Genomic DNA, 27035 nt, shown 5'->3' with positions numbered 1-27035 from the left:
GATCCCATGGTTGCAGATAGTACTAGACCCTATCATTTTCGCAAATGCTGGCGCGCCACAAAGTAACACGCAATGCAAATTGGCACCCGGGGAACTACTCTAGAGATAACCATGATAGGACATAATCTACATACGATACATATACCTTCTGCAATCCCAATTATCTACAACATCATTTGTTTGTATGCTTCCCTAAATGAGCTGGGCATTTTAAGGATTCCAAGGCTCACTAGCATTGCTGGTATCTCTATTCCATTTTTTCCAGAGAAACAATACTGATGCAAGAAGATGGAGTTTAAATTATTTAAATGGTAAGAAGATGTAAGATCGCAGAAGGAACTCAAAACATACCAATCCAGCCAAGTGTCCACCACATTAAAGTGAACAATCTTTAACTTCTTTCAAAGTTAGACACAAGAAACAAATGTAATCCAAATCTACTCGCAATTTCTCCTAGAATTGGACACCATCATGACAAGAGGTGAACATTCGTTCAATTTCTCTGAGAATTTGACACCGTGACAAAAGAATTTCAAGATTCGCAAAGGGAATCGGTCTTTACCTTGCTGTGGTGGGGTGCAGAGCTCCCTGAGGCAGCAGCTTCTGTCGAAGGCCTTGACGGTGAGCAGGCCGCGGCCGCGGAGCCGGACGACCAAGAACCACCCACCTTCGACGCTGCACACGTCCGCGAACTCCGGCCACCCGCGCCCCAGGAACGCGCCGTCGCCGTCCCACCCGACCTCGACGCGCCACACCTTGTTGCGCGGGCCGTAGTTTTCTCCGCTTGTGGGTAGATAAATCAACCGGATGTTTGGAGTGCGCGTAAGCAAAATTTAGTAAAAGAAAATTAACTATATTATTTGGTCGGGACTGTTGGATTTAGATGTTAGACTAACTTTTTTGCAAAATCAGGGATGATATTCCAATTGCTAGTATTTTGATGACTAAAATCTTGGTAAATCTAATAAAATACTTTGGAATGGTTTAAAATGCTACCTAAAGTTGTACAGACCAGCTAGCTAGTTGTCGCGGTTCCGGCAGCCTGTAATGCAGAAATCCAGTCGCCTGCTGTTTTAGCAGCCTGTAATGCAGAAATTCAGTTTCCGTGGTTTTGGCGAACTATAACGTAGAATCAACCAAATATTTGGTGTGAGTGTGGAGGATAATTTTAATAATAAATAAAAAATATGTGAATTCTACCCACAGCAGTCCTGCCAAACCCCAAAAGTTTTTAAAAACCAAACTCCGTAGTTTCTCTTCTTGTGGGTAGATAAATCAACTACATGTTTGGAGTGAACGGAAGCCAAATTTAGTAAACGATTAACTATACTATTTGGTCAGAACGGTTGGATTTAGATGTTAGACTAATATTTTTGCAAAATCGGGGATGATATTCCAATTAATAGTATTTTGATGACTAAAATCTTGGTAAATTTAATAAAATATTTTGGAACGGTTTAAAATGCTACCTTAAAGTTGCTCAGACCAGCTAGCCAGATGTTACGGGTTCGGCAGCATGTAACGTAGAAATCCAGTCGCCCCTGGTTTCGGCAGTCTGTAATACAGAAATCCAATCTTCACGGTTTTGGTGAACCGTCGCATGTTTGGTGTGAGTGTACAGGCTAATTTTAGTAAGAAATAAATAAAGAGTTATATGAATTCTACCCATACTAGTCCTGCCAAATTCCAAAAGTTTTTAGAAACCAAACTCCGTATTTTTCTCCGCTTGTGGGTACATAAATCAACTGCATGTTTGGAGTGAAGGTAAGCCTAATTTAGTAAAATTAACTATACTATTTGGCCGGGACTGTTGGATTTAGATGTTAGATAGACTATTTTTTTTTGTAAAATCAGGGATAAGCATTCCAATTGCTAGCATTTTGATGACTAAAATCTTGGTAAATTTAATAAAATGCTTTGGAATGGTTTGAAATGCTACCTTGAAGTTGCGCAGATCAGCTAACCAGTTACCACGGTTTCAGCAGCCTATAACATAGAAATCTAGTCACCCGCGGTTTTGACAGCCTGTAATGCAAGCGATTTTGGGGAACTGTAACGTAGAAATCAACTGCATGTTTGGTGTGAGTGTGGAGGCTAATTTTAGTCATAAATAAATAAAGAATTATATGAATTCTACCCACAGCAGTCCTGCCAAACCCCAAAAGCTTTTAGAAACCAAACTCCGTAGTTTTCTCCGCTTGTTGGTAGATAAATCAACTGAGCGTAAGCCAAATTTAGTAAAATAAAATTGAATTAACTATACTATTTGGTTGGGGCTGTTGGATTTAGATGCTAGACTAATTTCTTTCTGCAAAATCAGTGATGAGCATTCCAATTGCTAGTATTTTGATTACTAAAGTCTTGATAAATGTTATAGAATGGTTTAATACGCTACCTTAAAGTTGCGCAGACCAGGTAGTTGTTTCGACGATCTGTAATGTAGAAATCAACTATATATTTGGTGTGAGTGTAGAGGCTAAATTTTCAGTAAACAATAAATAAGAAATTATATGAATGCTACCCACAGCAGCCCTACCAAACTGCCGCCGCAGTATCTCCGCTTATGGGTAGATAAATGAACTGCATGTTTGACATGAGCGTAGGCTAAATTTAGTTAAAGAGAATTAACTGTACAATGGTCTGGACTGTTGGATTTAGATGTTAGACTAACTTTTTTGCAAAATCAGGGATGATGCTTGTATTTTGATGACTAAAATCTTGGTAAATTTAATAAAATATTTTCAAATGGTTTGAAATGTTGCCATAAAGTTATGTTCCCCGCGGTTTTGGCACCATGTCAGGCAAAAATCAACTTCATATTTCACGTGAGTGTGGAGCCTAAATTTGGTAAAAAATAAAAATATGAGGAGGATGATGGGAGCATCACCATCATAGCCGCACATACAAGGTCACTATTGCAGCAACATGACTATTTCATCATATTTGGCTACAAGAACAAATTGACTGCAGCAACCTCAACTTGCTCTACATCAACCTCTTCGCATTCAGTTTGAGACAATGGGTCCAAACTATGCACATGCCTATCGCTTTGTGTTTGCAATCAAATTCCCCCTGGCCTCCTCCTTTCATGCCTATTGCAGAACATGGTAGTGTGACTGATTTTAAATGACAAGCAAGAATCATGCAAGAGTTTGAGTCGAGGATGACTCAAATGCAAGAAGAGGAGGATGATATGGATATCCTGCCCCTAATATATCCATACCTATGGAATAGTAAGGACAACAAAATCGCATAACTAGAGATCGAGCTTACATGCATAATTCTCAGGTAAATTCGTTTCTAGTTGTCCATACATATAGTTCTCAGAATTGGATGCTACTAAATTATGATGATGAATTTATATTTAGAAACATGAGTGAAGAACCAGCCAAGTGTGAGGGTGCGAGTAACAAGTTCGGACCTAGAGGAAGATCACACAACAGCCAGTTTGGACCTAGAGGAAGCAAGTTCGGACAAGCCTTTCAGACCACACATTTGGACCTGCAGAAAGCGCCGGATTGAGATGGCCATAATTCTTCACTTTGGAGGTTCCTTGAGGCCCATGAGTACTTATTGGAAAGATCTTGAAGTGTACTTTCAGATGGATCCAACCTCATCATCAGATTCATCCGGAACCAAGCATAATCAGCCAGACATTTGGAATCCAGGCTGAACAGAAGCCCAGTTGTTGAGCCTCTAGGCGTTGTTTTTAGTAGAGCCCATAAGGGGAGCATCCTAGGGTTTGGATGGCTCATCCAGCGCATCCTGGTAGCAGCCTCCCTATAAATAGAAGTAGCAGCGACCATTTGAGATTTGGATTTTTGTTTAGATGAAAGTTTAGCTTCTGTTACTTTCTCATGAGCGTGTGTGTCGATTAGACCATCCGTTTTGTTTGATTCAGAACCCCAATTTCGTGTGTATCATATTTATACCTTGGGCAAGGTCTGTGTGCTGTTTGTTTGTCTACTTGTTCTTACTTGTCTTCGATTTGCTTGTAGGTTCAAGATTATTCTTGGCACAGCAAGCGTGTAACTGTCGCTGAAACGCAGCCCCTTGTGGTATTAGAGTCGGGCAGCACAACATCGGCCCTTCTTCAAATCGAGTTATCCTCCACTTTCATCGAAAAATCAGGAACAAATCTTAAGCAGGTTGTATCAACATAGAATTTCTTAATAATATTGTATTAAATTTAAGAAGGGAGAGAAAACTAATTTTATCTAGATGAGAATACTGGTAAGTGGGTACCAATTCTTGATTATTTATAAAATTAAATGCTATTTGGAGTCTATGAAACCACACCGTACAATTGTCAACTGTGCATTAGAGAGGTATGGCTATCATTTCCTTGTTGTTTGTATGGCTATCTTAGAAACATCAATATGAAATATTTCATTGGGACTAGTCTAAGGGAACGAGATGTAAAAATACAACTTTTAATAGATTCTCATAAAAAATAGATCTCTTTCCCTAAAATTTTTTCTCAACCCTTTTATTTCCATCGCTCTCCTGAAAGGAAGGTGAGACCGCCCTTTCCTTATTTTCCCTACAATTTCCATCGCTGAGTTACTCCCCTAATTAAAAAGGCGAACTGTCACGCCAGGACACTGCACCGTAGCCATGGCATCATCGCCAAGCGCCGTCGGCGCGCGCGCCGCGGCCAAGCAACTCAAGGCGTTGATGCCTCCGTCCTTCCACAAGCTGGTAAGCTAAGCACAGCCTTCCTCGATCGCCGTCGAGCTCAGGCGCTGACGCTTCACCCATCGACGGCCTACTGAACTCACTGATTCCCAATGCAGCGGATTTCCGACGAGCTCGCCGGGTGCTTCGACGCCGGCGGCGGCGGAGGCGGAGGGGCGCAGGGGCCTACGGCCCTCGTGGTCAGCCCTTTCGGAAAGGTGTGGCGAGTGGAGGTCGGCCGCGACGGCGACGGCGCGTTCCTGGGGCGCGGGTGGCCGGAGTTCTTGGCCGCGCACGGCGTAGGCGTCGGCTGGTTCGTCGTGCTCCGCCACGCGGGCCGTGGCGCGCTCACCTTCAAGGCGTTCGACACCAGCTTCTGCATCAAGGAGTTCGCAGCTCCGGCTGCAGGTGAACATGCCTTTCCATACGAATCTTGAACATTGCTATCTAAGGCATCTTTTTCGTAATCAGCTCGGGCATCGTAAGGATTATTACTTGCCGATTACAAGATTGTAATGCTAATTTCGGCACCTTTTCCCTGATCAGATGGGGATTGAAAAGATTACTTTCCGATTAGAAGATTGGTGGGCAGAAACTATATAGCCTATTCGATATCTTTTTTGAAAGAATAATTGAAGCATTGATCTCGTATTAAACTAGAACTGGGAGGTATAAGCCTGTAGGAAAATGTACATGGCTGGGAAGTAGATTATAAATCTACCTCACCACTGGCTTAGAATTGCATGGATAAATCCATTGGCGCATAAGGTTGAAAAGGGCATTGGACCTTACCATTAAGAGATTACCATATAACAAGAGGAGCAATATCTTAGGCTTACTTTGTGAAAGGCAGAATACTTTCTTGTGAAATTCATACAAATGTTATGTGGAACTCAGGGGGTTATAAATGGTCCCTTAAATTACTGTTGGACTGGTCATCATGTATAGCTTATTTATGTATCTTGTTTAATGGCTACATTATTGTTAATAATTAGCAGATATTATCATTCAGTTCATATTGATATTTATATCTCACATTTCTTCAGTTATGGCATCTAGAAGCAGCAAAGGGGTTTCCTGTAAGCCACAGTTCATCAGGATTGTTTACCCCAATTTGACAGAGAAGATGGTCTGCAAACTCTTCCAGATATTATGTTTTGCTCAAACTAGACATCTAATTGAATATTTAGAATTCAGATGCATCAAGACCATTTTTTACTTACATATATGTCATTGCAGATAATCCCTGCTAGGTTTGTGAAGCATTATGTCACTGAGGAGTACCTGAATAGTCGAACAGCTGTCATTTTCAGCCCCCTTGGCAAATTCTGGCAGATTGAACTTGAGAACAATCCATCAGGCATGTTCTTCGCAGGTGGCTGGTCACAGTTTCTGGAGTTTCATGGAATATCCAAAGGTGACGTTTTGCTCTTGAGATATGAAGGGAACATGGTTTTCAAAGTCAAAGCATTCGGGCTCAATGGACACCAGAAAGATTTCAAGAACCAGGATGCTGGAATTCTACTAAGTGAGAAAATGAATTGGTTCTTTTATTATATTGAGTATATTGACAGATACGAACATATGCTCATGAATTTTTTGTTCTCCTCATTGACAGATGTTGAAATGCAACAAGAATCACTTTCTCCCATCAGGAAACGTAAAAACAATGATGAGAAGTCAAGCAGTAAAGAAAATAAGAGGCCAAAAAGTTCAGTGACATACTTGAACACGAAACTGCCACTGAAGAAACCTGACTATCAGATTGGGCCATCATCTTGGATAAGGAAAGAGATCAACACATACGCGCTCGAGTGCCTTCTAGTAAGCTCAATTTTTGCTCTGCTTGAGCGCCCTCTCTCTTTTTTATTATTTAATTCTACTTATCACATTGCCTCTTATATGATATAATTTATTGACCATCCCTCCGTTTGTCCACATGCACCACTTTAGTTTCATCTCACAAACTAGAATCTGATTCATTTCAATAAGCAATTGAAGTGAACAAATTTTTAGTCTGCGAGGTTGCGAAATAGAAACTATATATACATGCATGGTATAATCAAAATAAACAGTATTTTAGTAAAAAATTGTGACCGTATGAATCAAAATGCCAGAACACCATTCTTTATCTAAAAAGGCAAGAAAATCTTTGACAAAATATGAGCTCTTCTATAGTATTTTTCATATGTATTGAACCAAGAAAAACTTCTAAGCAGACCCACATGAAGAAGTGCTCATAACTAATTAGCCATTAGTATTTGTCCACTATGATCAAATGTTGATGCTTAATTAAATCAGTTGTTGCATCACAATGCTTGCAGCCATTGTCGATAAAGTTCTGCCGCGGGATTGGGTTCCAGAATACTTGCACAATCACGCTAAAGACAGAAATAGACAGCACCAGGTCATGGAAGGTTCATGGTGCCACATACAAGACCTACGGCTGCATTCTAGGATATGGATGGAAAAGCTTCTGCCAAGAGAACAGGATCAAGACAGGCGACCTGTGCACTTTCAACATCATGGAGACTACGCTATGGCATGTCACTATCAAGCGCTGTAAGCACAAATATATATCAGTTGTTCTAATATATAGAGATTTGTTTGCAATGGATTGATTATGAGTTAAATACTGAAGAAAATGTATTCCATTTATTTTATGAAGCACCAGCATCAGCAGATACGAAAAAGCAAAAGGAGTCACCTTGCTCATCCAACAAGGAACATGAGACTAAGTAGTGAAGAACGAGTGAGGCCAAAAGGTTCCACTAATTCATTAAGATCTGTCTACGAGATTGGGCCACCTTCTTGGGTACAGAAGGAGATGAACTACAACTCAATAGCAAAGCATCTTGTAAGGATAATCATTTTCCCATTGATACAAGTTAGGAATAGGATTGAAGCCATTAAATTCTGAAAACGAATATTAACTGATAAGCTGCTAGGATATAGCATGGCATCTGAGCTTATGTCGACGAGCTTACGTCTCATTTTGGAGAGTCTGAAACTACACCTCATTTGATATTTTTAATTATTGATAACATAAATGTGCATGCTATCACAAATTATTACTTCTTTAATTCATTTCATATAGTATCGGATTTAAAGAACTCAAGCCAACACGAACAAGAATTAAGATGTATCAGTCGTATGTATGCAAAGTGATACATGGATAGTTGGCATTGCTTTACTGTATTCAATTTTCTAACCGATGTGATCTCATTTTTTGCATTCTTTGGCACTGAACTTCTGCTCTAGGATTGGATTGCAGAAACACTGCACGATCACACTCAAAACCTCAGCCAATAACAGCAGGTCTTGGCAGGTTCGTGGCCTCATGCACAAGAACAGTAGTTATCATATTGGATTAGGCTGGATTAAGTTCTGCCGGGAGAACAGGCTGAAGGTAGGCGACGTCTGCACCTTCAACGTCATCAAAACCACGCTGTGGCATGTTGTTATCACACGCCGCTAAGCTATGACTCTATGACTAGATTGTACATAATTAAGTTCACCCATGTTCCTGGGTCTTACTCTTATTATTATGGAGGGTCCAAGCTTGTCAGCAAATTGACTTGACCTGCTGAGTGCTTGGCTTCAAAACTTCTGCAGGGAGTGCATGATTGCATGAAACTAGTGCATATCAATACATCTCTCCTTGTATTGTGTTATGCATATATATAAACACCACTCCCGATGACGGACAAATCCAGGTATCCTTTGGAGTGCCAGCGACCAGGTGGCAATAAGCTGATTTCCAACTTCATCTTATAAGGATATTTACCTATTGCTTTTCTTATTAATTTGCACTTTCCGTTTGAGAACAGAAACACTGACTCCCTTAGATCTCAATGGCAAATTTATTCGAACTTGGATACAAGAATTAAGGTGAGGGGTGAAAAGAATATATTGTCCATCAATCTAGAGTTAAGGTGTGTATAAGATGTGATTGATTAGTGTGCATTTATTTAGGGATAGATATGGAAGAGTGGTGCAAAAAAGATCCACTGAAATTATGATAGGCGTATATTTGGTGCATTTGAGAGAAGGTCAGATAGACTTCTTAGGATTGAAGGAGTTGCATTTCTTTCACTCAAATCCGAACAGTGGGTTTTTCCCTAATCGGTTTTACCCTTTGCAATTCTCCCTCCACGAGCAATTTTCTTATGAAATATATGTGCCAGTATAATAGCTTTGCTTTGAATAGATACCAGTATAGTAGCAATGTGTGGCCTTTTCACCAATAATTTCTATAAAATTATAACGTTTCAAAGAATTAAATATTTGAAAATGCTGTTCCTCGTGAATCTAGTAATATCTATCTTAATTGTCAATTCTTTTATTTTTTCATATTGATGGCCAAAGTTAAAATTTGACCAATATGAATCCTAAAATATGCATTTGAACAAAAGGGAGTACATTGTGTCCCTAATGAGCTTCAGACCACCTAGGTATAAACATTGCCCTTAAACTCTTTGGAAAAAATTCTTGTACCTAGTGATGGTAGTATGATTCCAACTATAAATGTTATTATCTCACAGCAGGTTTAATTTTGCCAAACTATCAATTGAACAGTGTATGACATTTTAGTGGGGCAAGCACCTTGAGTAAGATATGAATCAAGATTTCTGTTATACAAATCATCCTAGTAACTACTCCAGTAAATATCATCGCGTTACAAACTTTAACAGCATTAGGGAGAAGAAAATTGATAAATAGGAGTGATTAGTGATAATCATACATGACATTATCAGTCCAACACAGATTGGGGAGAGAGAAATTGTTGAAAATCCTCTTGTAGTAAAATGTTTTTCTTCGATAAAAATATGAATGTATGAATATGTTTTCAAATAAAAATATTAAGAATTAGTGATATGTTTTGATATATCTTAAAATAATATTATTTTAATAGAAAATTGTAAAAGTATATGGTGAATTTTGGAAATTGTGATTCTTGTAGTCTCTGGCCGTTGGGGAGCCACGTGACAAGAAGCAATCAGCTTTCCCTTTCCTACAGCCGACATTGCACGAATCCTGCCAGTAGAAACTAGAGAGCTGACAAGAATTCCAAGTGGCTTCCAAGTGAGCTATCCGAGGAATATATCGGCTCTTGGCCGGCCAACAGCCACTTCCCGTACAAAATTCAGATTGTTGCCTCAATAGCTAATATATTTCAAAATTCGTCAAACTTTACAAACATTTTACTTAATGACGAGAATATCCCAACCATACCTAAGTCACATGCATCGATTACGCTGTCTGTTACACCGTGGTTTACGCCAAGTTCAACTCTGGTTACTCTTGAAGAAACAAGTGCAAGGCCACGTGCACACAAGCAAGCAAAAAAATAGCACCTACGTGTAGTCTTGCTAAGAACTCCAACAAAAGGTACATGCTTTTCTCTTAAGTTACATTATAGTGTTGAGAGAATTATATACTGATGTGTTTGTAACTAAATAATATTTTCTCTTAGTATCCCCACTTACAGAAAAATATTTTTTCTAGTTCTGGCCACCAACTTTTTTTGTCAAAGTAATACTTTTTTTCTTTTTTTTGAAAGAAGTCATACTTTTTTTCGAAAAAACTGGTGTCATGATTTTAGCAGCCGTATCCAGTATCCAGGCAATGCGTTGCGGAGACCGAACTTTGACCGGTTGGGTACCAAACGACCACACTAGTCACTACTAGTAGTACGGAGCAAGCCGCCGCCCGGCCATGGCTTCGCCGGGCAACCGCGGCGCCGCCAAGGCCAAGCACCTACGCGTGCTGCTGCCATTTACCTGCGACGCTCTGGTTAGTGCCACCGACGCCGTCGCGCTCGAATGCCGGCGCGCGCGCGCGGAAGCATGTACATCTTTTACTGACCGGCTCATCCTGCTGCCCTATCCCCAGCGCATCCCCGACGAGGTCGCCGTGGAAATCGGCGCGGAGGAGGCCCTAATCGTCGGCCCAGCCAGCGGCAAGGTCATCTGGCCCGTCGAGGTCGGGCAGGACGGCGACGGCGCGTTCCTGGGCCGCGGGTGGCCGGAGTTCGCGGGCTCCTCGTCCTCCGCCACCGCGGCCGCGGCGTCCTCTCCGCCAAGGCGTTCGACGCCACCTTCTGCCTAAGGGAGCTCGGCGGCGCACCAGCTCCCCCTGCAGGTGCGGAGGATTCCCCATGGGAATCTTGGACCACTTCTTCCCAATTTCTCATTGGTATCCATGTCTCACAGAAATTATGGGCAACATTTTGAAACTTTTCGGTGGTAGTTTCTTCTCCTTGTAAAATGTAAAGCCTCTTGTTGCAGTCGGATCTTTTCCCAGTATTTGCCTTAAAAAATGATGGAGCCAGAGAGATAGTAATGTCTCAGAGACCTAACAGATTTTTTTTTGTGTAACTCATATTTTCTCCAGTTGAAGCTACCGCGAGCAGCAAAGATTCCATCCATAAGCCAAAGTTCATCAGAGTGCTTCCACGAGATTTCATGGAAAAGATGGTTTGCAGATAGTTGTTAACAGTTTGTTCTGCTCACTTTTTTTTTTTTACTGAATGGCCTTACTTTACTCACTTTATGTGTTCTTGCTTCTTGCAGCTAATACCTGCTAAGTTCGTGCAACAGTACATCGCCAAAGAGCTCCTAGACAATCGTATGGCCATCATTTTGGGCCCTATTGGCAAAGTTTATAACATTAAGCTCGAAGTGGGGCATTCGGGCGTGTTCTTCGCAGGTGGTTGGTCACAGTTTCTCAGGGTTCATGACATTACTGAAGCTAATTCTCTGCTGTTAAGGTACGAGGGAAACATGGTTTTTACAGTCAAAGTTTTTGAGCCCGATGGATACCAGAGAGAAGCCAAGCACAAGAAAAACAGAGTTCTACAAAGTGAGCAAACTATTAAGATGTTTATGATATTTTGAACCTGTTAGCAATAGATTTGAATGAGTTAGATACTAAAGTCCATATCTTTTTTTGTCTTATCAAGTATCAACATTGCCACATATTCAAGAGCAGAAGGAAACACCATCTGCTTCCGTTCAGAAGCAGTTGAAGAACAATTTACCAACTGTTATTGGAGAAAAGAAACCACAAGACTCCAAAACTTCTCTGGACCTGGCATCATTAAAGTAGACCTCTGTCTATGAGATCGGGCCACCATCCTGGATAGAGAAGCAGATCAATGCCAACACACTCAAACGTCGTCTTGTAAGAACAACCCTTTGCCTATTAAATAGATAAAATTGTATGTTCAAAAATAATATGAGCTGAACATCTGCTATCGTATGGCATCTGGAGCTTATGTTGGCAGCTTTGAATTCCTCACAGTGAAACATTTTCATGTGATCAAATTATGCTCTAATTTCTAATGAAATGTGCACATGCTAACAGGAAGAAACAAATCGAAATATTAAGTACAAAATTTGGTACTAGTATTGGACCATTGTGTACCATTTATCATGTATATGCACTTGAAGTGATTGCTATCGAACCCAAAAGTCGAAACTTAGATCAAGCAGTCAGTACTTGTCCACTTTGATATGGAAAAAGTCCAAATTACTACCTCGAACTATGACCAAAGTTCACGTGGCCCCCTCAACTTTATTTAAACCCCCATCTTTACAAAACCAGCTCACTTTTCACCTTTCATACCCAACTAAAACCAGTTTTGATCATACTGTAACTATTTTGGACACATGGACACAGTGCGCTGCTGCTCATGTCAACTGTCATGGGCGAGCTCCAGCGCCGATGGCAACAGGAGCACCGCAAGCTTGCTGCTCACCAATGCACTCTCCACTGGCAACATCTCCCGGCTTATGCCTCTGGTGAGAACTTGCTGGTTCGTGCAGTGGTTGGTGTGCTGCAGCTCCTGCTCGGGCTCTGTTGTGCTTCCTGCAAACTTGTGCGTGTGCGGCTGACGGAACAGAACAGCGACGAGGCATGCGTGGGCTGAGTTGACAAGTGGCGTTGGTTGAGCCAGGGAGGGGCTGGGGCCCAGTGGCGGAACTGAGGGGGGGCTGGCAGGGGCCATGGCCCCCCTCAACAATTAAAAAACCAATGTATAGTATATGGTTTATTGATAAAAGTAGATCAAATTTTTGTAGAAAATCAATGCAAAATTAAAAGAAAAATATATTTTTCTTTGGCGGAATAGCTGATTCGAACTCTTAATCAAGGGTCAATTTCGTCCGTAAACTTCCAAAATGGTCGTTTCAATTATCAACTTTTTTTTTCATGCAGCTCAATTTAGTCCTTCATTCTACGTGTCTTGCCTTGTTGGCATGCTATGTTAGCATCTAAGTGTTTCTATTTTTTAGCAGTAACACACATTGGTACACAATACTTAAAGATGACACAACAAAACTTTAACTTGTGTCTACATGAATCTTTTTTCACAAAAAGAAACTTTTGTACATGTATAATAAATATGTTCAGGATCAACTCCCTTCCTTAAAAATTGTACATCATTTTAGTTTCGTCAAGGTGAAACTTTTATAATGATCAAATTTATAGAAAAGTTATCTTTTTATAAACCATAGTTGACTAGATGTGACATGTATGCCAACATAGCATGCCACGTAGGATGAAGGACTAAATTGAGCCGGATGGAGAAGTTTAAGAACTGAAATGGTCATTTTGGAAGCTTAGGGACGAAGCTGAGCTTCGACTGAAAGTTTGAGGATGAAATTGATTATTCCATATGTTTGTCTGGCCCCACTTTAATTTTCTCTCCAGTTCTGCCACTGCCGGGGCCGCACTTGTTGCTTGCTGCTTGTACGCGTAGATTGCATAATTCTAGCTGTGCAAGATCGATGGTTTAAGATGCACAGGCTCGTGTGGCTTGTGATGGAAGAAGAAGCAAGAGAGAACAGCAGCCAGGGAGAGGAAGGGAGGGGAGAGGAGAGAAGAAGAGGGAGAGAGGACAATGCTGATGACTTAGCCATTCTAATCCTTTAAAATAGACAAAACCACTATGCCTATAGTCAAAACCAGTTTTAGTTAGGTGCCAAAGGTGAAAATAAGCTGTTTTTTGAAACTTAAGGGGTTAAATAGACGGTTTTATAGTTTAGGGGGTTATGTGAACTTCAACCATAGTTGAGGGTAGTAATTTGGACTTTTTCCCTTTGATATATTATGAACTGTTAACTGCTTACTGAAACCAATGTGATTGCAATTACTGGAGGTTTTGCCAAATGCTTTCTGTGATGCTATTGGGTTGCGGGAACATTGCACGATCACACTCAAGACCTCAAGCAATGGTAGCGGATCTTGGCAGGTACATGGTTACCCATCCAGGGATAGCGGTACATGCTTCAGCAGGGTTGGAGGAGGTTCTGCCAGGAGAATAGTCTCAAGGAAGGCGACATCTGCACCTTTAATATCATTGAAAGCACGATGTGGCATGTCAATATCACCCATTGTAAGGAAAATATCAACCAGATATGCTATTTATTGAATTTGAGTTAACCATCAAGGCACATATTCCTTTTGTCTTATTAAATATCAACATCGACAGATATATGGAAGCAGCAGGAAACACCTTTTCCTTCCAGTAGGAAGCGAAAGAGCAGGTATTGAGCTCAGGTAGTGAAGATCAAAAGAAGCAAAGTGGCTCCATCACTTCATTAAAGAAGGCATCGTTACAGGTGAAATGCGTCTACCAGATTGGGCCTCCGGCTTGGATAAGGAAGGAAATGAGTGCCAAAACAATTAAAAAATATCTTGTAAGTTACAACAGTTATTCTGTTGATGCGACTAATTTAGGAATTGGATAAACTTGTTTCAGTATTTAACATGAATATGATCTGAAAATTTTCCAGATATGGCATTAGGACTTCTTGGACAAGCTTATCTTTCTCAATGGAGAAACAGAAACGCTTCCATTATATGCTTTAACTGATGATAGACAGAAGTAAACAAATTAATATATGGAAGTACTTATTTTGACATAGATCAGAACTTGTGTATCATTTGTCTTGATTTCATGAACATATTCTCTAACTCACATGAGCATGAATTCATCCACTTTGATATATAAATTGTCAGTGATTGCTTACAGTGATCAATTTCTGATCAATGTTATTGGAATTGTTGCAGCCTGTGCCAGCAGCCTTATGTGATGCGATTGGCTTTCGGGAAGCTTGCACGGTTACATTCAAGACCTCACTGAGCAGCACCAGGTCTTGGCAGGTGCGTGTTCTTCCATACAAGCATAGCAGCCACCAGGTCGGGTCAGGCTGGAGGAGGTTCTGCCGGGAGAATGAGATCAAGGAAGTGACGTGTGCACCTTCAACATCATTGATTCCATGCTCTGGCATGTCGTCATTGTGCGTCGATAAGCTTTAACCAATTGAACTAACAACAGTGCATCAGTGTCTTTTGTTAAAAACGCTGGGATGCTAATATTCTTAATATGATAGTACATCAGTTCATTGTTGACTTCAGTTAAATACACTGTAATGCTACTCTTAATATGAATTGTTCAAGTTTGTCAGAACATCGACCACCCTGTTGAGTGCTTAATTCAACATTTCAGGGTAGAGCTATTTCCTGGTGTCCTTTAGCTAGGTCCATTTACAGGTCACAGCTACAGCCACCTGATTCATTGCGTGAAATTAGCGTGTGTTAAATATTCAAATTAGATCAGATGGGGACAGAGATTAGAGTGATGAAATGTATGATACTGCCCATCCCTTCCATTTTCAATTCCAGATTTGTTCTCTGGCTCAAAGTTAAAGTTCAGAGAAAGCAATCAGATGTCACAGTAGATTAGTTTGGTTTTACTTGTGCAACTCACCTATGTAGCTGCAATCTCAGTTATATATCTGTGCCAAACGGTTCTGTAGCTTGTCCGGCAATACAGGAACAGAGCATTAGCCTATTGCATCAAAGGAACAGAAAGATGAGGTAAGGTAACACAGGATGGATTGGAGATCCCAACAGAGAGTTGCAGAGAGATGTACACAATCCTACATGTAATCATCTACCGATATAGTTTGGAAATTAAGATTTGGATAGTAAAACTTAAATAGAAATAGTAAAAGTTAAAGCGCATATTTGATCATCAATATATCTAAATCATGCTAAAAAGATTGTACTATTTCAATAAATGAGTTTAGTCATTTCAATGCTGACCGTCGACTTGGTATTTACAAAACGGAATCCCATAGTTAAGTAGTGAAAAGGTATGAGCGAGTTAGCAACCATGACTACCATTGCAAGTTTACAAAACAATCCTACCTCCCCGGTCACTCCAGTTGCCTCCCTAATCTTTCCTTTCAAATACCGTCAGCTCACACACCCACAGCCTAAAATCTCTAATCTCTCCATATAGTCACTCGCCATTCCCGGTGTTCTTCCTTTGTCAACGGAAGTCTTCTATGATTTCCGAGAATAGGAGGCGGGAAGCAATACACTACTGCTGGTATGAACCAGGTCTTTTTTCTCTTTGAACAAAAAAGGACAAACTTTTTGACCGGAGTTACGTGTACGAGGGTTGGCCTTGGCCAGTCAAAAGTTAGGGTGCGTTCGTTTCCTGGAGCTTAAAGTTTAGAGGGGTCATATCAAAGAGAATATTATCATTTAAAAGTATTAAATAAAGTCTAATTATAAAACTAATTGTAGAACCCCAGGGCTAATTCGCGAGACGAATCTAATGAGGTATATTAGTTCATGATTAGCGGATGATTACTGTAGCATCACTGTGGCAAATTATGGATTAATTAGGCTCATTAAATTTGTCTCGCGAATTAGCACCCATCTGTGCAAAAAGTTTTGTAATTAGACTTTATTTAATACTTCTAAATGATAAGATTCTTTTTGATGTGATGGGTCTAAAATGTAGAGGGCAGGAAACGAACACACCCTTAATAAACTAACTGAAGTGTTCACAATACTCCCTCACCGCTGCTGCAGCCGGCGGCGGAGTCCCAATCCCGAGCCTTTAGCCTTGCCATTTGTCCCCGCACATCCCCGGCGACCCTGACCATGGCGTCGTCCGCCGGCCGTGGCGGCGCCGAGATCAAGCACCCTAGGGTGCTGCTGCCCTTCACCTGCGACAGCCTGGTGCGTGGAATTTCGCCGTCGCGCCGCGCCTTCCTTCGCCGGCGACGTGGCTCCGGCCCGGGCCGCGGAAACTGACCCGATCTTGCCGCGGTTGATTTGCAGCGCATCCCTGACGAGCTCGCCGAGGGGATCGGCGCCGGGGAGGCCCTCGTCGTCGGCCCGGCCAGCGGAACGGCCAAGCACTGGCGCGTCGAGGTCGGGTGGGACGGCGACGGCGCGTTCCTGGGGCGCGGGTGGCCGGAGTTCGCGGACGCGTGTGGTGTCGAAGCGGGGTGGCTGCTGGTCCTCCGCCACCGCGGCCAAGGCCTCCTCACCGTCAAGGCGTTCGATGCCAACTGCTGCCTCAGGGAGCTCCCCGCTCCCTCTCCGCCTGCAGGTACTGAAGAGTGAAGACTCCACACCAAAATCTTGGGGCTTTATTTCCTTCTCATGGTGTCCATGTCTCGTTGAGAAGATTGTGATGGATACTTTACTTGCCACGATGAGATCTCTCGGTTCCTTGTCTAGTTCACCCTTTTTCTTCTCTGTAAATGAAAACTCTCTCGATCTCCTCTTGCAGTAGGATCGTTTCTTACCAACAAAAAAAGTTAGAATAGAAAAATAAGTAATGCCAGTTTTCTTGGACTCTGAAAATATACATATGATTCTCCAAAGAGTAAAACAAGAAAGATCCGGTAGATGATTGGGATCAAGAAGCTTGCAACAAGATTTCTGTAATTCCCTGCATGCTGTGGTGCAGTCAGTTCATAATTATTCAAATAAATTTGCATTCACTCCAAACTTATTGTTTGTAACTCGTTTCTGTTCAGTTGGAGCAACCGCGAGCAGCAAAGATGCCTCCCGGAAGCCACAGTTCATCAGGGTGCATTCGAGAGATTTCATGGAAAAGCTGGTCTGCAGACTGTTGCTGCTAATTCGTTTGTCTATCATTGGAATGGCCTGACTCTACTCTTTTTATGTGTTCTTGCAGCTAATACCTGCTGAGTTTGTGCAACAATATCTCTCCGATGAGAACTTGAACAATCGTACAGCCATTATTTTCGGCCCCCTCGGCAAAGTTTCTCACATTGAGCTCGAGAAGAATTCGTCAGATGTGTTCTTTGCAGGTGCCTGGTCACAGTTTCTGGTGTTTCATTACATCACTGAAGCTGATGCTCTGCTGTTGAGGTATGAGGGCAACATGGTGTTTACAGTCAAAGTGTTTGGTCTTGATGGATACCAGAGAGACTCCAAGCACAAGGAAACCAGAGCTAAACAAGGTGAGCAAAAAGATACATATGTTATGGTACTTTTATAATATGTTAGCAATAAATTTGAATGCGAGTTAAATACTCAAGTACATGTCCTTTTTTGTCTTATCAAGTATCAACATCAGCAGACATTGAAGAGCAGGAGCGGCAGGAAGCACCATCTTTTTCCATTCAAAAGCATTGCAAGAACAAAGTGCCAGGTAGTGCTGGTGAAAAGAAACCAAAAGGGATCGTGACTCCTATAAATGAGGAGTCATCATGGATGAAACCTGTTTATGAGATTGGACCGCCATTATTTGTAAAGAAGCAGATCAATGCCAACACACTTAAGGAACTCGTAAGCACAACCATTTCCCTGTTGAATATGATAAATCCTATTCCCAATGGAGTTGCCATCAGGGAGTGCATTTGAGATTTTGTGTCAACAGTTTTTATTCTTTGTGCATGCTAAGAGGATTTTATATAATATCAGCAGTTGCATAGCGTCTGTCATGTAGTCACACTTGATGAACTTTTTATTGAACCCACAGAGTTCAGATCTAGCACGCAGTATTCATCGACTGTAATATATAGTGAATTGCTGACCTCTTACTAAAAGCAGTGTGATTGCAATTGTTGCAGGCTTTGGCAAAACCTTTCTGTGATGCAATTGGGTTGCACGGACCTTGCATAATAATCACCCTCAAGACCTCAATGAGCAATACCGAATCCTGGAAGGTGCATGCTGTTCAACGCAAGGATATGGGCTACAGGCTCCTACAGGGTTGGAGGTTGTTCTGCTCGGATAACAGTATCGAGCTAGGCGACATCTGCACCTTCACTGTCATCGAGACCACAGTGTGGGACGTCATTGCCACTCGTTGTAAGGAAACAATAAATCATCTCTGCAATGTGAGTTCAATACTGAAGCACATGTCCCTTTTCTCTTATCAAAAATATCGACATTAACATATAACCAAACGTAGCAGGAAACCCCATCTGCTTCCAGTAGGAAGCATAATACGATGAACAACGAGTCAAGTAATAAAGGTGAAAAGAGACCAAAAGTCTCAATGACTGCTTTGAATAAGACATCACCTAGGGGATGTGTCTTTGAAATTGGGCCACCCGCTTGGATAAAGAAGGAGATCAACTCTACCACAGTTGAAAATAGACTTGTAAGCAAAATCATTCCTCTAATTTTTTAGATAATATTCCTCTATTCATATGAGCAACTAACAAATAGGATAAACTCGCTCCATATTTTAGCAAGAATATGAACTGCCATACATGTGCTATCTCAATAGGAAGCAGATCAATACATTGAATTACTCATTTTGACATAGTATCGACTGTTGTATGCCATCTGTCATGTATATGCACTTCGAGAACATCTGAGCATGCTATTAAACGCCAAGTGAATAGAAACTTTTATCTTACAGTCAGTATCCATTCACTGTAATACATGGATACTCGCTTACAGAAATCAGTTGCATTGGTTGATCAATATGATTGCACTTGCAGTATTTGCCACCGGTCTTCTGTGAGGCGATTGGGATCTTGAAACCTTGCACTGTCACGCTTAAGACATCGATGAGCTGTACAAGGTCGTGGCAGGCGCGCGTCGCCCCGTACGATGGCAGCAGCCACCATGTTTCAGGGCCAGGCTGGAGGCAGTTCTGCAGGGAGAACAGGATCAAGGTGGGTGAGATCTGCACCATCAACATCTTTAAAACCACCCTGTGGCATGTCATCATCAGTTCGCCAGAGTGATGAATGGCATCTGTTTGCTAGCAAAGCACTGGGTGGACTGTTCTTATCATGGGATGCACAAGTTTAACAGTAACTTGTCATACAATGTATAAGTGCTTAGCTTGAACGCTTCAATGCCGTTGTATCATTTGAGATGATTTGCTTAATCACATAGCAGAGTTAGCTGAATCGGATCGGATGGTGATTGAAAGGAAAATGCATGATAGTTGAATTCATGCGGTTATATCAGCCTGAAAATTTTAGTTCATAGAGCTATGAGCTCAGCTTGTCTGTGCATCACTGCCCTCAAGACTGAAGTTTTCGTTTATTTGTGATGGCTTGTTGAGAGTTGATACTTGACTGAACTGTATGTTCTTAATCGTAAACTTTTTATTGGTACATCAAAAATTATGCTAAAATAAAACTAAAGCTGATCTGTATTTTTGTATTTATTTCTTGAAAACGGAGACCATTATTTCATGTAGTTACTCCCTCTTTTCCAAAATCTAGGTCGTTTTGACTTTTTTAGATTCATAATTTTTCTATGCATCTAGATATAATATTTATCTAGATACATAGCAAAAGTTATGAATCTAAAAAATTCAAAACAACCTACATTTTGAAATGGAGGGAGTATATATTTTAGTGCGGACACTACACCTATCACATGATTGTTTCTAGACTACTTATAATTTGGAAAACGTTGGTTCAAAGCCTCCAAGATAGATCTGCTCGCATCATACTCAGATATACAAACTCAACACAAAATGTGATTTGTGATTAAAAATAGAAACGGTCAAATTAAGACACAACTCTAAAATGTCACTCATCTTGCAAGGGAGGAATAGCCGAATAGGAGATCAATCAAAGGTTCATGGACCCTTGAAATCTACTAAAGAAAGCATTCAACATAGGTGCCTCTACAAAAAAAAATATAAATGCAAAAAATGGAACTTAAATCTGGTGCCCTCGTAAAATATTTTTTTTTAAAAAAATATAACTTTGCACCACCATTTTTATTTTCTCCTTTTCGATTATGCAATCTTGGACTATTTAAAAGATGAGACAAATGATTGTTTTCCCAATATTATGTTTTCTTTTTGCATCATGCCATAGATGGCCAAATTGATTTTTGGAAATATTATTGGCTCGAAGCCTCAAACGCGTTGGAAAGTTCGTATTTTATGATGATGTACGTGGTGTAGCTATACACTGCGCTGTCTCGTTATCGTAGAGTGAAGTATAGTGCAGATATCCAAGATCTCACGAAGATCACAAGATCTCTGAGATAGCCAGATAGACCTTAGGCTAGTTTGAATAGGGTTTTATGGAGAGTTTCACGATATTAAATTTTATGTCACATCATCAATTTTGCTGATACGATGAGGAGAGAGAATGAAGGAATTTTATAGAATGAGAGAGGTGTGTTATGATGATGATGATACTCCTCCAGTATGGTTACCAAGTCCTTAATCTTGGTAACTATATATGCGATGACACTCCCCACTAAGACTAATCTTATTGTTAGGCCTGGCATTTATTGTGTGTAGGGAGAGAGAAAGAGAGAGAGAGAGGGAGGGAGAGAGGGAGAGAGAGCGCGCGCGAGAGAGATCAATGGCATCACAATCACACTTGTTTGCTTGGACTCTGCGAACAAAGCTTGAGAATTGTGGTATACTACTAGTACATACCACTCTTGAGAGCTGCGTGGACAGTAGTGATGCTACGGGATCGTTATTTTACTTTAACACATATCACACAAGAGAAAATATCATATATACTTATGATGACATAAAGGAAGAGTATACTTTATGTTGGCAAAAGAAATTTTCTAATAAAATTATACTCGTTATAAGTGTAACAAGATAAGTATGGGGTAATATATTAGTTGCCATAAATACCATTGCTACAATAAAACTATGTTAACACAACAGATTCATATCATTAATTTTCAAAATTCCCAATATATTAGTAATTAAAACTAAAAGTTTACCCAGACCTGTTAAGCGTCAAGAAGAGGGGTTTTCAATCAATTTCTTTTGAATCTAACTTTTCACATGTTTTCGGGTGCCCAAGCAATGAGCCTATGTATTAACCAATTTAGTTATTTGCATTATATCTATTGTGATTGAGGCTGTCCAATAATGTCGCAAAAAGTTTACATGGAACTGATGTATCCAAGGTCCAGAATAACCTAATTTTCCTCAAATTTAGACGCAACAAAATAAGTCTCCCACTCATACGAGCTGAGCCAAGAGGTCATACGACATATGGTCAACAAGTAACAATGAAACACATAATTTTTGCGGCAAGAAATTGATATCCAAGCATTTTTTATTAAAAAATTGTCATTTCAGTGAGTTTTTGTTATTTTCGATCAGTACAATTTGGCTCACAAGGCAACAGATTGACTATGAACGCTGACCAACTTCATCCGTCGTACAAGATAACAAGAATGAACGCTGACCAACTACTCCGTGCAGTTAGACCAGCATTAACTTCACCGGCAGAAACCCCCCACTTCCTCTACCTCCTCGCTCCACGTCCCCTTCCCGCCCTGCCATGGCGTCGTCCGCCAACCATGGCGGTGGTGCCGCCAAGCAGCTCAGGGTGCTGCTGCCTTTCTCCTGCGAAGACAGGCTGGTGAGTAAGCGCGACGCCGCCGCCGTTCCGCCGGCCCGCGCGCTTGGCTAGGGCGGGCGCCGGCCGGCCGTGGAAATGGCTCACCTTTTTCACGCCTTGCAGCGCATCCCCGACGAGCTCGCCGAGGATATCGGCGCCGGGAAGGCCCTCGTCGTCGGCCCGTGCGGCGTCAAGTCCAGGGCCGTCTGGCCCGTCGGGCTCGGGCGGGACGGCGGCGGCGCGTTCCTGGGGCGCGGGTGGCCCGAGTTCGCCGCCGCGCACGGCGTCGGCGCCGGCTGGCATCTCGCCCTCCGCCACCGCGGCCGCGGCGTGCTCACCGTCAAGGCGTTCGACAACAGCTGCTGCATCAGGGACCTCGGCGCTAAACAACCTGCAGCCACAGGTAAAGATCGATCTTCTTTTCCCCCCACATTTGAATTCAGGGACGTTTTCTTCTCATGGTCTCGAAGAAATTATCCCCTTCTCTTCCCGTGTAAATGTAGGATCATCCTTTCCTAGTATTTATCTTGGTGATGTTCTTCGATTCTCAGAAAGCTAATTGCAATATTAGACTCCCTTAAAATGTGCAGAGATTCCGGTCTTGTAAATAATTGGGATAAAAAAGCTTGCAATATATTTTTGTATCAAACTAAAAAAATCTTGCAATATATGTTTGTATCAAACTAAGGGAACTTGAGATCTTGGTTAGCTTCTAGTTCTCCACGGCACTACAGTAATTTTGATTGAGGAATTCCTGTTTTCAATTCAAACTGATTATTTGTAAGTCATATTTTGTTCAATTCAAGCAAGCACGAGGAGTGAAGACACTGACTGTAAACCACAGATCTTCTGTATGCTTTCACCAGACTCCATGGAAAAGATTGTTTGCAGACTGTTCTTGCTAAACTTTGTTCCTCATTTTTCGTTGTCCTAGAGGAATGCGTGATTTTAGTCGTTGTGTGTGTTCTTGCAGCTCATACCTGCTAAGTTTGTGCAATACTACATCACCAAACGGGAACTGAACAACCATATGGCTGTTGTGTTCAGTCCCCTTGGAAAAGTTAATAGCATTAAGCTCGAGATGGATCAGTCAGATGTGTTCTTTGCTGGTGGCTGGCCACAATTTCTGGCATTTCATGGCATCACTGAATCAAATGCTCTGCTGTTAAGGTATGAGAGCAACATGGTGTTTACAGTAAAAGTGTTTGAACCCTATGGATGCCAGAGGAAGCCCAAGCACAAGGACAACATAATGCAACAAAGTGAGCAAGAGATAAGTAAGATTATGAATTTCAATATTTTTGCAATGTATTTGAATGTTTGTTAAATACTGACTCTTGTCTTATCAAGTATCAACATCACCAGATCTTGAAAAGCGACAGAAAGCACTATCCGTACCCATTTGGAAGCGTAAGAGCGAGAATGATTTTCCTTGTAGCAAAGTACACAAACCAAAAGGCTTCATGCCTTCTCTAAATGAGGCATCATTACAGAGGAATTCTTTCTAAGAGATTGGGCAACCGTCATGGATAAAGAAGCAGATCAACACTTACACACTTGAGAATGATCTTGTGAGTACAACCACTTCCTATTGAACCAAAAAGGTTCTACGATTTGGAATATGAGTCTTCTTTCAACAGCTTTTGTTTCCTTATGGACAAATAGAGACCAACACGTTCATTTAATCATTTGATGCTCTAACAATTGATAATATATGTGCATGCTAACAGGAACAAATGAAACAATATATTATAGTACTGTATAGGTATACGGTTTAATATCTGCCTGTTACGTATACGCATTTGGTGGTGTAACAAACCCAAAGAAATGGAGTTTAGATCTAGCAGTGAGCATTTGTCCACTATGGTAATATGGTATTTAGTTAACCATCAACCGCATACTAAAACCAATATGATTGCAATTATTGCAGGCTTTGCCAATAGCTTTCTGTGATGCGATTGGGCTTCATAAGCCTTCCATGATCACGTTCAAGACCACAATGACTGGGTCTTGGCAGGTGAGTGGTGTCCCATGCAACAAACACAGCTACCTTCTTGTGCATGGCTGGAGGAGATTCTGCGAGGAGAACAATGTCAAGGAAGGTGACATCTGCACCTTCAATGTCATCAAAACCACAATGTGGCATGTTGTCATCACGCGCTGTAAGGAAAAGATAAATTAAATCTGCCACTGATTCAACTTCAGTTCAGTACTGAACCACATGTCTCTTGTGTCATATATTAGCAGACATTCCGAAGCTACCGGAAACAGCTTTTGCTTCCAGTATGAAGTGTAAGAGCATCAATGACAGGCCAATTAGTGAAGGACAAGAGATGTCAAAAGGCTCCATCTCTTCTTCGAAGAAGACATTATCACAGAAGAAAATCGTTTATGAGATTGGGCCTCCGGCTTGGATAAATAAGAAGATATTAAACACGAATAACCGTTTTTTTGTGAGTACTGTATTTTTATCTTGACCAACTTGGGAATAGGTAAAGATTATTTGAGTTTTCAGCAAGTGTTTTTTTCGGGTAGAGTTTTAGGGACTCAGCCCTAGTATCATTTGCATTGAAAATGGACATAAAAGAATTTATAGCCCTGACGAAGTTTAACACCACTAGCAGTTTAGACTTGCTTCGCACCTCCCTGCCAACAAGGAACAGAACTATTCACAGACCGACAAAAACTACAGGTACTGATACATGCTAATAGCAACCAGAACTCAGCAGAAAGAGAACAACACAGCCACTGAACCAACTTGTGCTACAGGAGCACCTGCTCCTCTCCCAGCAGCAGCATCTGCTTCTGGGCAGAAGCATCTCGATGTCTGATAGGTTTTCCTTGCCATTTCTCCTCCAACTTTGTTTGGAAGCTGAAAATATATCAGTCCAAGCTGTCAGGCTTCCAAACAGCAGGAACGTACACATGCATAGCTCCTATAAAATTACCTATCTTATAGAAGGATTGCGAAGAGTAGACCCTGAAACCTGAATATTTGCAAGAATATGAACTGAAAATTAGCAAATATATGGCACCAGGACTTCTTTGGGCGAGCTTATTTTTCTAATTGCAGAAACATAAACCATTGGTTTCAAGTGATGCTTTAACTGCTGATATACATGTGCATTCTATCACAAGAAGAACAGATCAATTTATTGAAGTACATATTTCAGCATAGTATGGGCTCTTGCTTAAAATTGTTGATGTATATGCACTTCATTAACATCTCACCAAACCCACATGAACAGGAATTCAGATCTTGCAGTCAGTATTCATTCACTTGTTGCATGGATAGATCTTTGAGATCGCATATTGCTATCTGTTTCTGACCATTTTTATTTTTGCAGACTTTACCACTGACTTTCTGCAATGCGATTGGTTTGAGGGAAGCGTGCACAATCACCCTCAAGACCTCACTGAGCAGCACCAGATCTTGGCAGGTTCATGTTCTCCCATACAAGCATGCGAGCAACCTCGGGTCGGGCTGGAAGAGATTCTGCTGGGATAATGAGATCAAGGAAGGAGACACCTGCACATTCAACATCATTGAAACCACGCTGTGGCATGTTGTCATTGTGCATCGATAATCTTTGACCTGACTGTACATTAGTTCATCTTGGCTTCTGTTAAATACAATAGCTATTGCCTTCTCGTTATGAAAATGTACAAGTTCCTCAGCAAGTCGGCTATATTGTCGAGTGAACTGAACACTTAAGGGAAGTTCTGTCTGGTGATGTTACTCCCTAGGTGCTTGTACTTGTTTCGGTATTATCTGCTTAATTGCATGATGTTAGTGTGCATTAATATTTGAATTAGATGAGATGGTGATGGCCAGATGAATGGGAAAATTGGTGGAAACCCACTTCTTGATGGAATAATCGAGAGTCGTGAAAGTTTAGATAACAGATAGCTAACCAACAAATCAGTCACCCGAAACAGGAATAAAACTCTTAAATTGTATATTTAAATCCTGAAAATTTTGTACATGTAGAGAAGTTGTTGATATGCAACTATATTAGTTTACAAGACCTGACTCAAAATCATCTATGAGTTATGGGCTTGACAAATCACAGAGAGAAAGACAAAAATACAGAATGGATCTCATCCTGACTTACATATCTAAGCCTTGCAAGTTCTTTCTTTTTAAAGGAGAGCCTTCTAAGATCTTGATATGCTTGGAAGTCATCAAATTTCAATTAGCTCCATAGGTTCTTTTGGCCACTCTTGAATAAGCAGTACGACGTGGGTGGTTCTGGTAGATATTCCTTGAATCGAGGCAAATTTGCTAAATGCTATTCCTTTTGTTTCAAATTATAAGTCATTTTATTTTTTAAATACATATTAAAAATTATTTATCTAGATGTAAAGTAAAAATTATGAAACTAGAAAAGTGAAAATGACCAAAAAAATGAAATGAAGGAAGTAGTCTAGTTTCCTTTTACAGGTCCCTTCATGTAGAAGCGGTAGAAACAATAAAATTCATATTCATTCATAACTAAAACTATGGGATACTCTCTTAGATTTACAATATAAGTGTGAAGTGCACAGAGGGTTTTAAAACTTATGTTAGATTGTAATTAAGATTCACAAACTTCTCAAAGTAAGGATAAGAGCCCTTCAGCTTGCTAGGCAATGCACTTTAAGTGAGAATCCAGATCCATAATTGAACCAACCACTTAAAATGTTGAATGATCTAGTTTATAGATTGAT

The 27035-nt window shown here is 41.0% G+C and overlaps 4 protein-coding genes and 1 long non-coding RNA gene across 7 annotated transcripts; all 5 read left to right on the top strand.

Moving 5' to 3' along the window:
• Positions 1-4617: 4617 nt before the first annotated feature.
• On the top strand, positions 4618-7504 carry LOC112900601 (putative B3 domain-containing protein Os04g0347400). Its single transcript, XM_025969446.1, has 7 exons — positions 4618-4701; positions 4797-5085; positions 5724-5806; positions 5917-6205; positions 6296-6501; positions 7002-7239; positions 7346-7504. Exons 1-7 carry the CDS (start codon positions 4618-4620, stop codon positions 7417-7419), a joined length of 1263 nt encoding a protein of 420 aa, XP_025825231.1. The 3' UTR covers positions 7420-7504.
• A 2917-nt stretch (positions 7505-10421) lies between these two features.
• Positions 10422-13962, top strand: LOC112901246. Its single transcript, XR_003230265.1, has 6 exons — positions 10422-10473; positions 10573-10821; positions 11074-11156; positions 11253-11541; positions 11642-11862; positions 13841-13962. It is a non-coding gene; the product is annotated as an uncharacterized LOC112901246 (long non-coding RNA).
• A 2667-nt stretch (positions 13963-16629) lies between these two features.
• On the top strand, positions 16630-19892 carry LOC112900414 (putative B3 domain-containing protein Os04g0347400). Of its 3 annotated transcripts, XM_025969256.1 has the most exons (9): positions 16630-16722; positions 16825-17098; positions 17532-17614; positions 17693-17747; positions 17829-17981; positions 18086-18309; positions 18594-18863; positions 18941-19129; positions 19476-19892. In XM_025969256.1, the coding sequence occupies exons 1-9, from the start codon at positions 16645-16647 to the stop codon at positions 19722-19724; spliced, it is 1575 nt and encodes a 524-aa protein (XP_025825041.1). In that variant the 5' UTR covers positions 16630-16644; the 3' UTR covers positions 19725-19892. The 3 variants fall into 3 exon arrangements, with proteins under 3 accessions (XP_025825041.1, XP_025825040.1, XP_025825039.1); XM_025969255.1 differs by having other exon boundaries at positions 17693-17981; positions 18101-18309; XM_025969254.1 differs by having other exon boundaries at positions 17693-17981.
• A 2373-nt stretch (positions 19893-22265) lies between these two features.
• On the top strand, positions 22266-23833 carry LOC112900600 (putative B3 domain-containing protein Os04g0347400). The gene is made up of 5 exons (XM_025969444.1): positions 22266-22346; positions 22449-22728; positions 23192-23208; positions 23299-23587; positions 23676-23833. Exons 1-5 carry the CDS (start codon positions 22266-22268, stop codon positions 23831-23833), a joined length of 825 nt encoding a protein of 274 aa, XP_025825229.1.
• LOC112901597 (putative B3 domain-containing protein Os04g0346900) lies at positions 23393-25967 on the top strand. Its single transcript, XM_025970548.1, has 5 exons — positions 23393-23587; positions 23676-23896; positions 24256-24487; positions 24573-24778; positions 25673-25967. The coding sequence occupies exons 3-5, from the start codon at positions 24304-24306 to the stop codon at positions 25910-25912; spliced, it is 630 nt and encodes a 209-aa protein (XP_025826333.1). The 5' UTR covers positions 23393-23587; positions 23676-23896; positions 24256-24303; the 3' UTR covers positions 25913-25967.
• The last annotated feature ends 1068 nt before the right edge of the window (positions 25968-27035 follow it).

This window comes from Panicum hallii, chromosome 7 (genome assembly GCF_002211085.1).
Source record: "Panicum hallii strain FIL2 chromosome 7, PHallii_v3.1, whole genome shotgun sequence".
NCBI classification, from domain to species: Eukaryota; Viridiplantae; Streptophyta; class Magnoliopsida; order Poales; family Poaceae; genus Panicum; species Panicum hallii.
This window is presented reverse-complemented; position numbering and strand designations above follow the sequence as displayed.